Source organism: Asterias rubens, chromosome 20 (genome assembly GCF_902459465.1).
Source record: "Asterias rubens chromosome 20, eAstRub1.3, whole genome shotgun sequence".
NCBI classification, from domain to species: domain Eukaryota; kingdom Metazoa; phylum Echinodermata; class Asteroidea; order Forcipulatida; family Asteriidae; genus Asterias; species Asterias rubens.
Genome location: NC_047081.1, coordinates 8,190,408 through 8,204,761, shown reverse-complemented (window position 1 = coordinate 8,204,761; position 14,354 = coordinate 8,190,408). Strand labels below are relative to the sequence as shown.

The following is a 14,354-nucleotide window of genomic DNA, read 5'->3' as shown; positions in this document are numbered from 1 at the left end:
TTTTGTTCATAAAACAATTTGTTTGAACTCATTTGACCAGTCAAAGAAATTGTACCTTTCCAGATTGTCGATGTTTTTTGACCCGTCCTAAGTGGTGAAACCTTCCAGACTGTATATTTGCACTATTGGTAATTGTCAAAGACTAGTCTTCACAGTTGATGTATCTCAACATATGCATAAAATAACAAACCTGTGAAAATATCGGTCGTCGAATTTGCGAGATAGTAATGAAAGAAAAAATACCCTTGTCACACGAAGTTGTGTGCTTTCTGATGCTTGATTCCGAGACCTCAAATTCTAAACTTGAGGTCTCGAAATCAAATTCGTGGAAAATAACTTCTTTCTCGAAAACTATGGAACTTCAAAGGGAGCTGTTTCTCACAATTTTTTATACTATCAACCTCTCCCCATTACTCGTAATCAAGAAAGGATGATAATTATTTTGGGTAATAACCGATAGTGTCCACTGCCTTTAAGTGGTGATGTTTTTGACCAAAGTGGTGTCAAATGTCTCGGATTGTGAATGTAGCCGTCTGATTGGACTCGTGGGGGACAAACCGTAATTTGATAGTCTTCAAGAGGCATACGTTGTGGATGTCTAATACCGGCAGACAGATTATAGTATATGATTAATCGATCATGTTGTAATTATACTCCTTTATTGTTTTCTTGACCCTCACACACTTATCTACTAGAGTTTCTTAATGATTGATTCGGTGCAAAACAATAATTGAAGTTCATAATACGAAGAACACTGCAGAGTTTCCGAGTTAATTGATTTAACCATGGAGGAAGGAAATTTTAACATACAATCTGTGTGGATATTTAAAGGCAGTGGCACTATCATTATTAGCATCAAACCTTCCTTGGTAACGAGTATTAATGGGGAGAGGTTGATGGTATAAAACATTGTAAGAAACGACTCCCTCTGAAGTGGTGTAGTTTTCGAGTAAGAAGTAATTTTCAACGAATTTGATGTCGAGACCTCAGAATTCGAATTTGAGGTCTCGAAATCAAGAATCTGAAAGCACACATTGTCGTGTGACATTGGTGTTTTTTCATTCATTATTATCTCGCAACTTCAACGACCAACTGAGCTCAAATTTTCACAGGTTTGTTATTTTATGCATATGTTCAGAGTGAGAAAACTGGTCTTTGACAATTACCAATAGTGTCCTGTGTCTTTAATTTTGTATTGCCTTTCGTCTCTCTTACTCAGCCATAAATCTCCCAAGTCTGATCAGAAGTTGGCCTCATTGACCCCGAGGGGAAACGTCATCTCTCCTATCGGCAATTTGTTTTATCTGAAAAAAGCCAATCGACCGTTATGCTAATATGTTTCCTGAAACATTTTGTGAAACTTTAAAGTGAATACATGTTAAAGACACTGGACACTATTAGTAATTGTCAAAGACCAATCTTCTCACTTGCTATATCTCAACATATGCATAAATTAAAAAAAAATGTGAAAAATTGAGCTCAATATTGGTCGTCGAAGTTGCGAGATAATAATAAAAGAAAACAATACTCATGTCACACGAAGTTGTGTGCTTTCAGATGCTTGATTTCGAAACAAAATTCGTGGAAAATTACTTCTTTCTCGAAAACTACGTTACTTCAAAGGCAGCCGTTTCTCACCATGTTTTATAGTATCAACCTCTCCCCATTACTTTTTACCAAGTAAGGTTTTATGCTTATAATTATTGTGAGTAATTACCAATAGTGTCCACTGCCTTTAAATTTGCATGGGCGATAAAGAATATTATTTGGTAGTACCCTTTACACCGATGTGTGAATAGCATAATTGCCAAGTTCTGTGAACATAATTCACATGCATATTACTCGGCTGGGATTCGAACCCACGACCTTTGCTATTTTTAACAGATAATGCCGAGTTCAGTGAACACAATTCACATGCATATTACTCGGCTGGGATTTGAACCCACGACCTTTGCTATTCTTAGCAGTATCTGTGCTTATACACGTAATATAAAAATTATGACAAAGACTTTCAGGGAAAAGGTAGTCTGGCACCTATAATCAGACCATGCATCGTTGTTAATCCACACAGGAAACATAACCGGGTGTTGCAGAATGTAACTGAAACACGGGATTTAACTAAATAAATTATAACATTTAAGTAATTATAACACTGCTTTAAACCGAGTTACACTTTAAAAGCATCTCAGAGAGATGACTAACGCAAAGATGATGCGGATCGTAAGAGATGAATTATCGCAGCTTGCGCATCTTATCGATTTAGGTCGATAGGAAATGTTGACTTAAGAGGAGTCGTTGGGAGTATAGACGCACCAAGTCACGAACTTGTCTCCATACCGGTCGCTTCCCCGTCACACCTCGCGCTCGCCTATATCGATTACGTGATATCACCTCGGGCATTGTTGTGCTTACGGCTCATTTTTAAGACTAAATTAATATTTTGGAGGAGGAGGACCATCGTCTCAGCACATGTCTTGGATTCAGAAGAGTGTTTCTGGTGATGATGAAATTGATGTTCTGAAGTATTATGTTTTATATAAAAGTCGTGTAAACTTCTTCATGAAATTGAAAGTATTCACTTAAAGCACGTGTTTAACATTGGTAACTTTCAAAGACCGGTATTCGCACTATGTGTGACCCATCCCCAACATATACATGACATACTAACAAACCTATGAAATGTTAAACAGCTACCTGAGCGGAATGTTTTCAACAGAAATTGTATTTTTACTTGTTTATAATGCACTTGTTTACCATTTTAATGTAATTTTGATATGTGTACACTTCTGAACTTTTCGTAATTATCGACTAAAAAATCAGGCCCCTACCTAAAGGTTTTTTGAAAAAACTAAAAACACTTCTGCCGTTGAGAGCGGGCGTCAAAGGACAATGCCGCTGACGTCATTTGTGGGAGTTTGCTTTGTTATACATCCACGCTGCAACAAAGCGGCTTTATCTACTTATGACGTTTTGAGAGTGATTACGTAACGGGGCTTTTCGCAAATCTCGCAGAAAAGCTCTGGACAAGGGCATACAAAAAAATTGTTTCTTTTTACACAATTGAAACCTATTCATAATCATATGACTCGATTTCCTTATTCATCGAAAACATTTTAAGTGGAATTCAGCAAAGTTCACGACTTGACATTTTCGTTCAAGCAGGTCTTCAGCGACATGATAATACAGTGAAAACCCCATTTACTGGTTTAACACATCGGGTTTTGACGCCCGAAAAAGACTAATTATTGTTTTATTCATTTCCTAAAAAGTATACATTTAAAATAACAGTCACTATTTCAAGGAAGGTTTTCTATTATTACTATCTTTATACCATGCAAGTTAAGTACAATGTATGTGAACACAAATTGTCATTTGCAATCTTACCAAAGTGGTGCATACCCTAACCCCCCTTTAATCAAAATCAAAATTGTGGATTTAAGTAAGCATGAATTGTTGTTATATGAGAACTTAAATACAGTACACCTTTCAAATTTGACATTTGAATAGATAAATAAACTTGTAAAAAAAAAAAAAGTCGCTAAATAATTCGTAGTCTTGACATCCCAAACAATTCATTATAATACATAAAATTGTGCACTCTTTACAAGCAAGAATGACTCTTCATAGTCAGTGTTCTTTAAATTTATGTCTGAATATTGTACAATTGATATCATTGTCAAGGACAGTCCTTCACGTGAAGTGTCTGGAATTCCTCTTGAAATGAAATGATGTCACATCACTAAGCGTCTTGGCTTACTGTTTACTTGCACTGAACCAAACCATCAAATCAAATCAACCACGCGGAATGAATACACACTAAAGAAATGTCCACTAAATCCCCATCAGAGATCCATTAGTATTTGTCCACAAATCTTGTAATTGAAAAGTAGTCGCTTTTTGTCATTGTCTGTCGAAACCTTGGGTTAAAAAACTGCCTTTCTTTCGTTTTCCTCTTTTAAAAAACATAATGTTGAAATTATTGTTGTTGGCGGCAAACGCAATTAGAGGCACGAAATAGATTAATTCGGGGAACCCCTGGGAGCGAAATCTGTCAATTATTTCGCTCCACTTCTTATACACACCCCGGGGTTGCTTCCTTTTTTTCTTTAAGACGGTAGTTCTGTTCTGATCTGATGCTCGGGAACGAGTCTCGGCCTTTTGTGATCAGTTGAAGCGGAAATCCTGAGAAATTATTACAAAATGAATTTAATGAAAACCCTCTTTGTTGTGTAATATGACTTGGAATGTGAACATTTAGGTAAAAATATGAAAATTAATCTGCGTGTTAATAGACTTTTGTAAAACATATATATATCTTCTAGTCAACTGGTATTTGTTCCACCACAATCCCCAAGTTACTCTAAGTTTCCCTTGAGGTGAAATAATCCATATTATATTCTATAAACTATTTTCGAAAAGTGTTATGAAGTAGGCTAATAATTTCTATTAATTTTAGATTTAAGAAACACAAATATCCAGAACTTGTGTTTTCCCCATAGTCTCACCCAAAATGTACCTACATTCAAACTGTTTAAATGTTTAATTGGAAATTGCATTTATTTATTCAAACAATTATTATGACATGTTCATTTTGATGTTTCGATATTCACTCAGAAAAATATAGTAAGAAATTACTGCAAGGTATTAATAAATTGTTACAAAATAATTACAGAATTATGTAACACTACACGCAGGAGAATGTTTTAGTAAAACGTTGACCATTTTATTTTGTGCCAGTTTAGCAATTTGTTTTCATGGTTTCGATAAGCATATCTCCCGACATTCCCCATCCCCCCCTCCACCCTCCTGAGGCAAGTGTTATAACAACCTCATTGAACATTTTGTAGGACAATTCATCTTAAAAAGAAGAAGAAGAAGAAGGAAGAAGCCCTTAAGGCGTGGCGCATGCTCCGGCACCCATCCTCCCCCGGTCTCCTATAAGATGATCTCACAGTTCAAGACATGTTTGGATGTTGTCTGAGGCTTCGCTGATGTTCCTCCAGGCTGCATTGAGGAGGTTGAGGACGCTGGCCGTCTTATACTGTGTAGATCTTGCTCAAAGACACTTGATGATGAAATTACAGATCATCTTCTATACCTCAGTCCCTTAATGAGCATCGATTGAAGTCTATCTGGGGTTTGAGATTGTTTAGCGGAGCAGTCTTTTTATTGGATTCTAGCGAAAACTTAAAGAAGAGGTGATTACCTTCAGTTTTAAAAAGTCATCTGGATGATGTGACAGTTTTGAAAGTTCACCGTCTTTGGTGATTTTGAGAGGAGTGACACTTCTTCAGATGTCTTTCTTAAAGAGTATTCTGTTTGGTTCCCGTGTTGTCATCGAAGAAATCCTACTCGTCTTACTGTTTTATAAAGCAACAGTCTAATTTGATATGGACACCCATCCCGGTTTGATTCATCAATCTGATAAAAGAAGTCAGTGAGAAAACAAAATGGCTACCGAGATAAACTTCTTCGATGTCGTTCTTGAGAATATTTGTTTGGTTCCCGTGTTGCGTCTGAAAAATGATGCACATCTATACTGTTTTGAAAAGCACCAGTCTAATTTGATTTGGACACTTACAGGTTTTATTTAAAAAAAAAAAAAACATGTGCGAGGTTCAATGTGTTTCCCTGATTAAGTATTCACTTTCTTCCGGTGTTGGATGGTTGTCTGTATATTGCAATCGAGTCAACGTATGTATTCAGGATATTTATTGAAGATACAAACTAAGGATTATACCGATAACTGGATGACTCATGCCATTTCAAGGCTACCGTCACAAGACACTTGCAAAGAAAAACATTTTACTTCTCCCCATCCTCCCTCCTCCCCCCAATAGCCCCCTCCCCTCCCACTACAAATCCATACCCACTGTGGTGGATAATAACCAAAATAAATTTCAGTTTGTGAATACAAACGAGGCGCATCAAATGAATTTTAATAATGTAAAAATTCCACCGAAGATGTTGCCGATAAGTACACCCCAACTTGACGAAAATCTTCCCCCAAATAATTCCAAATCTAAAAAAATAAATAAACCACACTCCACTGCGAAATATAAACCGCTTAAATTTAGGTGCTATTTTGAGAGCATGCATGCAGAGCTTGCACACCACCACACTTCGCGCCACTTTATTCTCGATGTGTGAATATTTGGGCTGGTTTTTCCCGCCAAATATTAACGAGCATGATTTCCCCGACTACCTCGCTTGACGCAGTGTGGATTAAATTAAATCTGACGCCTCAACAAGGTGTAATCATCCAATCTGAACGGGTTCCGATCTCAGAAAATAATGTTGTTGATCTTCACTCAGATGGATAATGCGACTGGTGGATGACTCACGTATTTTTTTTTTTAAGGTGAGGGAGATCGTGTAATTTGTGTTATGCAATCTTTGCCAGGTTTTAGGAGGAGGATTTGTCAAATCTTAAATTGGTTTGTTTCCAGTTTTATCTACTATTAACATGTGAGGTTTATAATTATGGTGATGATCACACCATACTGTTCGGAACGTTAGTTGCTGTTGGTGTTGTTTTGTTGTTTGGGGTGTTTCTTTGAGGTGTTTGTTTGTTTGTTTGTTTGTTGGTTTGTTGGTTGGTTGGTTGGTTGGTTGGTTGGTTGGTTGGTTGTTTGTTTGTTTGTTTGTTTGTTTGTTTGTTTGTTTGTTTATTTGCTTGTTTAATAACCACCTAAGATAAGTATATTCATATACGCCACAAACCTTCAATTTCTAGAATTGTGATGCTTAGTTTTAAACAAAAACATTAATCTACTTATCCAACCTTACATGTTTAGGTTAAAGAATAAGTGAATTTTACGAAATGCAGCACATTCTCTTTTAGTCTTGAATATTGACTTTTTGGGGTTTTTGTCTTCCTGTAGAAATCTGCGCACTGACTTGCGACAATGGTGAATTGAACGTGAAACGGTGTGAGTGTAGTTGTGAGACGGGCTGGGATGGTTTATCGTGCAACATCCCTCTACTCGTCATAACACCAGGCCAACCATGTAGCAAAGACTGCGGGGAGCATGGCAGGATGGATCAGGACGAGTAAGTCATATAGATTGCAAATATTTATATGGCCCTTTTCGAAACCACGGCTTCGGCTCCGGATTTGGCTCACGCTAGCTTTGTGTACACGCTGAGGGCTCCAGGTGAGAAAACAAACCTGAAGCCGAATCCAAAGCCAAAGCCGTGGTTTCGAAAAGGGTCTATGTGTGTGGAGTATTGGACTGTGATCAAAATGGCGGTTTGGCTGCGGCTGTTGCTAAGGATGGTGCCATGGTTTCATGTGTTTCAACGCTTGTTCATGGGACGAGCAAGCCATAGCCGTAGCAGCTTAGTTGGACACGGTTTTGGCTTTGAGTGGCACCAGTATAATTTGGAGTTGCTCGTTCACAACATTCCCTTCCAGATAATATTTGGCTATGGAAACATTCATTCTTTTAATGAAGAACATTGGTCTGGTTACCCTGTTACCAATTACCCAAATTATACACATCAAACTGATTTGAAAAGCACCAGTCTATTTGATTTGGACACCCATTTCGGTGTCAAAAAAACAAAATGGCTGCCGGGATATTGGTGACGTCAGTCAGTTATTGGAACACCATCGTGATATGCTGCCCCTCGGGTTGAGGGGGCATTTGCCGTGTACACAGTGCTGGAGCATTGACGTGCAATGACGCGAAATGACCGTCGTATTAATTCCAGTTCATAAAGCTGTCTAGATGTGGTGGTTCGTTGACTACCGATCGAAATTATGAAGGTTCAGTACAGGTCACTAAGATGACAGTTGAGTTGATCTTCCAATCAAAATCATCGGTTAAGCTCAATTTACAAATAATGCATTTTACATACATGCATATGGGAAGATTTGGGGATACCATGTGGCCCTTACCGGGCATGGTTTATTTTGGAATTCGCTGACTTCTATCTAATCATATTTTTGTATATTGTGTGTCTGTCTTTCCACCCGCCCCACCTCACCCCTCTCTCCCTCACAGGTGCAGTTGTGTGTGCGATGAGAACTACACCGGAGACACGTGCGAGACTCTGTGCGACAAGACGTGCGACCCGGACCACGGCACCCTGGACCCGGTCATGTGTACCTGTCAGTGCGAGCCTGGGTATTATGGGGAAACTTGTTCCAGTGAGTTAGCCTTGTCATCAGGAGATGGCGGCGGTATCACAGCAGGTGCACACCAATCGACCAATCAAATCACTCCCTTAATGTCTCTCGACCAATCAAATCGCTCCCCTTTTTTCTCGTAGACTCCTCCCCAGTCGTTTTTGAACGATTTTGTGTAGATGACCCTCCAAGTGTCAATTTCTTACCCACGTAATGTCAGAGTCCGTTTTTATTCTGTCAGAACTACTCATACGAAATGCATTCCAACTAGAATTGCATCTGAATGACTAATAATTTAGTCTTTAAACTTTAGAAAAACAATGCATGGAAAACACTAAATCAATTATGTCAGTTAGTTAGTACTTACAAACACTCAAATTAAAAAAAAAAAAAAAAAAAAATTAATACTCAAATTAAAGTTACAGTTCAACCAAATTAGCATGTTGATTATTAACATGAATTTTTCACAAAGTGTAAAAACAATTGTTTACTATTTTCCACATCCCGGCTTACAATTTTTTTAATTGTTTATATCAACCTCTTAAAACAGGTTTCATTTTTTCACTTCCCTCATCTGTTTTGAAATCATTTCATCGATCATCAAATTTGCAGTGGTGAAAGATGACCACAATATTTCAGTAAAAGAATTTCTTTTCTCGTAGAATTAAAATACCACATTAACTTTTTATTATTTTTGAGTGGCAAGACGTAGCTGTTTTTCTTTTATAGATAAAAGCTTCCAGACTTAACAGAAAAGCTGGTTTAATTTAAACTAACAACTCCTTCGCTTTATGTCAAGACAAAAAAACATCTTGCAAGATTGTATATTGACTTGGAAACGGTATGCAATTGTCTCTCTCTACTTCATGGTTTTGCATTGTGCTGGGACTCATCTAATGTTTACATCGAGCGAAAGGCTCAACCACACTTTCAAAATTATCCCTTTACACGTAAACAATATTTGAATGGGGGCGGAGGACCTATTTCAGCAACCAAACAAAAGCAGAAATCATTCTTTAGGTTTTATGTCGATGGAAACACAGACACTAAAAAGGCGGTATACTAAGATAATATTAACAGTCCCTATTTCTTGAAGGAATTTGCTTTTTGAGTTTTTAGACAGATAGAGTGTGCACCTGCTTACATACACTGCTGTAGATTGTAGAACTTGGCCCAATTTAATGGCTCTGCTTACCGCCGAATTCTGCACTTACGAGCACCTTTTCCCTTTTCCGCTTACTGTGCGAGCGCCGAATTTCTGCGCAAGCTATGTACGCAGAAAAAAAATCCTATTTTAAAAGTGAAGTTAGCACGCGCACAAGCACAAATTCCCTGCTAATCCTTGAAATGTGCTTGACGTAAGCGCAGAATTACAAAGCAAGGATTCTTGTTTACGGTAAGCAGAGCCATGACATTGGGCCATGGTTGATTGAAGTAGATTGGACGTAACTGCTGTTTATTAACTTTGAAAGAAAACATCCCAAGCGTAAACATCAAATATTCCGTTTTTGTTAGAAACAAATGTATACAATATTCACAAGTAAACACTTGTAAATTAATATTTATGTTCCGATACATTGTTTAAAAGTCGACTTTTTGTGCCATTTGTTTCACTTTGGGATGTTTTCTTCTTTTTGAAGATTTGTGAATGGTCAGACGAGAAAGTTTTCACCAAAATATTTATGTAGCGGCAAATTTTACCCTCTAGCCTCGTTTTGGCGATATGAATCAGAAAAAAAACTAAAATGGCTTCTTGTAACGAGAAAATTGCCCTTTGAACCATTCACATTTCTTTTGCCCAATAACTTTATTTTGTTTCAGCGAAGTGTAGGTATAATTTGTAGTGTCGCTGAGTGAGCTTTGCGTCTTTATAGGGCCGGTTGTTTGATCATCAGCTATAGGGGCTAAACGGTAAAAACAACGGGGGACATGTTGGCTCTTTACACCCCCTGGCTTCGTTCACAAGGCGCTGCATTTGCTACCATTCCATCTTTATATATTCATCTCTTATACATTCTTCACGTATCCATCCTCTTTTCTTTCCTGCATCTCTACTAAATCCTCATCAACATTTATATTTTCCTCTCAGTAAAAAAAAAATGACTGGTTGACTATAGTTCTGCCTCATTGAATTGACGCACATCTTGTGTCCTCGTTAAACGCCATAGTAATTAACATTTCAAGGCGATGTTAATATATTACAGCAACAAAAATGGTTCTCGACATTTCTGCCACGAACTGTTCTCCTTGTGGTTTGTTGCTTGACATTCTGTCTCGGCACAGTTTTTTTTCTAAGAAAAAAGAATTAACTGTTGGAAACTGCTTACCAACCAAAAGATGGCTAGAAATGCAAACAATAGTTAATGGCCTGACGTTTCTACACTAGAAGAGTATTTCGCCTTTCTTGCATTCAGAGTCCTTCAAGCATTTAGCCTCCGAGAAAGATTCTGCCATTAACTATATTGTTAGACTTTTGAAAAAAATGGTGTTATAAAAACAAACTGCTCTTAGATCAGAGTTTCCCGAGAAGGTGTCGGCTAAAGACATCCTTCCTTTCGCTCAACTACTACTGCTCTTACGTGGACATAATTTTGTCTTGAGCATCTCACATCCCTTCTACAATTTCTTGTAGCAAATGAAACAAGCAAACCATGATGTAGACATAGTTCCCATCATTCGACACTTTTTATGCCTCTGACAATTTTTTCATTTCGATCGTTCTGCTGCATGTTCCCAATTTTCACTCGCAGGAATGTGCAGAAATTTCTACCAGATAATTTCGAAAATAACACTTTTTATATGCCTCTCAATATAATATTCCCTTTCGATCGTTCGGCTGCATGTTCACAATTTTAACTCACAGGAAACCAAAGACATGCCAATGTATTGATAGACAAGATCCCATAGTTGGCTTAACATATTAAGCATAAGAAATCCTGGATACAAAATTCCTCCTTGCTGAATAAATAAGAAGTTTCCTCTGACCTTAAAACGCATCCCCCCCATCCCCATTTACTCTTTGGAGGTAATCAAAGACGAATGACAACAGCAATCAGACATTCATCACGTCGTGTGTTTTTAACATCAAGGAAAGAAGCAAATGTTTCCGTCGGTTAGACCCTGACGACGTCATTCAGAGGAAAGCAATCATTGAGGAAGAGCTATCAAAAGCTGAGCTATCATATATCAGTCTGTTTGGCAATAATCAAAACCCCATGACAGAGGGGGGATTCGTAATTGGTCGTGAATCTGAGGTTCGGTTGGGAATAATAATAATTCGTAATTGGTCGTGAATCTGTGGTTACGGTTGGGAATGATAACAATTCGTAATTGGTCGTGAATCTGGTTCGGTTTGTGGATAATAATAAATCGTAACTGGTCGTGAAACGGTGGTTCCATTGGGAACAACAATAATTCGTATAGTTGGTCGTGATTTGTGGTTCGGTTTGGGAACAATGATGCATCATCTTGAAATGATTGTGAAATGTCTTCGCATTTACCTCTTGTTAGTTTTTTTTTACCTCAAGAGAAATAATAATTCAAATATTGTCCTATTTGAAAACTTCCATTTTGCCAAGTCCAACCATCCATATTGATTTGCCTAAATAAATACTTTATACCTCCAATATTCCACATTTAGTTTTTTCTTTTAAAGACACTGGACACTTGGTAGTTGTCAAAGACTAGTCTTTCCACTTGGTGCATCTCAACATATGCATAAAATAACAAACCTGTGAAAATTTGAGCTCAATCGGTCGTCGCAGTTGAGAGATAATAATGAAATAAAAAAACACTCTTGTCACACGAAGTTTTGCGCTTTCAGATGCTCGATTTCGGGACCTCCAATTATAAATATGAGGTATCGAAATCAAATTCGTGGAAAATTGCTTCTTTCTCGAAAACTACATTACTTCAGAGGGAGTCGTTTCTCACAATGTTTTATACTGTCGACCTCCCCCCCATTACTCGTTACCAAGAAAGGTTTGGTGCTAATACTTATTTTGAGTACTGCCTTTAAGAGAATACCAGCCCATTTAGAGTAGTCTGCATGGCCACGGTATATAGCGACAAAGTGCATCCTTAAGTATAGCAATTCAACAACAGTTTATGTCTAAACCGTTATTTCCTAGTTTGTTTTTATTACTCTTCTCACCATCTCACACTATTGAAGTCTGATTCGTGTCTTTTTGTGAATATCTCACCCATCCCGCTCGCCCTGTCTTCATTTCCAATCATCCCTGTCATTTCCTTCTCTTATTCCCGTAAAACATTGGAAACCTGGAAACTCTCCTTAAAGTCACCCATTCAAAGCTTCCCTTGAAGCCTTCTGAACTCTTTGAACGGGGTTAGGGCTGCCATGATGTAGCTATTGAGGGCGATGCATGCTATCAAACAGCCTCGTTGCAAATGCCGTGCCTTTTTAAAGATGTGATGCTTTATTAGGCTGCGGCTATGGCTAGCCTAATGCTTCTGGCTACATTGGAAATCCACGTCCTTTGCCAGAACTCCTTCATTTTGTGCACTCAGACTATAATTTTGCGGTAGCAGCCTTCATCCAGTGTAGTCATTCATTTAGACGTACGTCAACATTGCAGTCGACTCTAAACGCAACAGGATAACATCACTAGCCACTCAATTTGCACGCGGCTTTTATTTGAAGATGTATATGTATTAATCCCTGACTTCATTTCTCGTAACCCCTTAAGGCACCGCCGATGAGATGTGTAATGAAGGTACTTATTGCAGTAACGGGGGAACATGCTATGAGGTTGATGAACCCAAGACAAGAGAGCTGATTCTACTATGCGGGTATGAAAGCCAGTTTCTAATAACCAGTCGTATTCCTTGCTCACCTATTGGTGATATTGATACTAACCCATAATGAGACCAGACTATGTTTACCTTTCAGCCTCGGTTTGATACAATTGCTTTGCGTACATGGAAGTGAATGACTGCACAAAAAGATCGCCATATCAGAGATTATTTCTCTGTATCAATCAAAAATAGCAATTAGGAAAATAATTATTGTGTTTTTAGTATGCCTGGTGATGGTAGGTTTGTACTATTGACGTTTCACAATATTGAAGTTTTTGTCTGCACATTTTTTGTACTTCGTTTAAACCAACCTCTTGTAATCGACCATTTTCTTTATAATATCAACAAATGTTTAGGAATTGGTTATTTCTCTCAGCAGTTTCACTAGAGTTAAAGCTATGTTTGATTAGGGATTCACATTAAGTTCCAACCTTTTTTTTTTTTTTTACTAATCGTCATAACCCCGACACAATAATTCCATTAGTGATATTTTGGATTGTAAAAAATGAAGGAGTAGATGCTACTCAGAAATATGAAATCGACAGGAAATTCAATTTGGATTCACAATTTTTAATTTAGCGTCCGCTTCTTAAAAGCTCCTTTGCCTTTAGGCTTTTATCAGTTGAAATATTCAACCATGATGTCATGAGTGAGGGGGGGGGGGGGGGCTGGAGGTGGGCGCCGTCTACGGGAAGGATCGGTAGCCGTCAGTCCTAGACGGGGATTTGGGGGGGGGGGGCTCTTTCAGAACATTCGAGGTGGATTGTAAGATGTTAGTCCGAAAATAGAAATACGCTGATGGATTTATTTAGAATCGGTTATGATTTTGTCGGTAGTAATACATCGATGGAAATGGAGCGAGTTCCGTAGGACCTATTAAAAAAATGGAATTATTTATTTCAGTTTTTTCTTTCTTTTTTTCTGCATTTTACCCGTTCGCCATTTTCGAACGGTATAATTTGCTTCGTGTATATTCAATTTGAGAAGTTTGTGAGATTCAATCACAATCCAGGCTATTTCTTTTAGCCTTCGAGAAAGACTCTGCTAAGGTCAAAACGTTGGGCCTAACTATTTTTCGACATCATTATTTGTATAAAAAAATATCAAAGTATGTTTTTGTTCTCCCTTTTGTTCAATTGTTCAGTTGTCCGAACGGATTCAGCGGTGAGCGGTGCGAAAGGAGAGACTGTGCCATCGATTGCGGAGAGAATGGTGCCGTGGATAGCTCAGAATGCCGCTGTGTATGCGATGAGGGTCACAGGGGAGCAAACTGTGAATGTAAGAGCAGTGACATTTTACTGTTGACCTTTCACCTCTCTTGGGAAACAACCGTAAACAACTGCTTTCAAGGGAGTGGAGTTTACAAATTATTTTGCAAAAATGAAATCCCATGTTTATGTTTCTG

At 38.0% G+C, this 14,354-nt stretch overlaps 1 protein-coding gene across 1 annotated transcript in view; it reads left to right on the top strand.

Moving 5' to 3' along the window:
* Positions 1 to 14,354, top strand: part of LOC117303992 (cell death abnormality protein 1-like) — a 47,499-nt gene that overhangs the window by 19,439 nt on the left and 13,706 nt on the right. The window contains exons 4-7 of the mRNA XM_033788464.1: positions 6,885 to 7,053; positions 8,010 to 8,200; positions 12,841 to 12,943; positions 14,094 to 14,227. Coding sequence (XP_033644355.1) covers positions 6,885 to 7,053; positions 8,010 to 8,200; positions 12,841 to 12,943; positions 14,094 to 14,227 — 597 coding nt within the window. The remainder of the gene's footprint in view (positions 1 to 6,884; positions 7,054 to 8,009; positions 8,201 to 12,840; positions 12,944 to 14,093; positions 14,228 to 14,354) is intronic.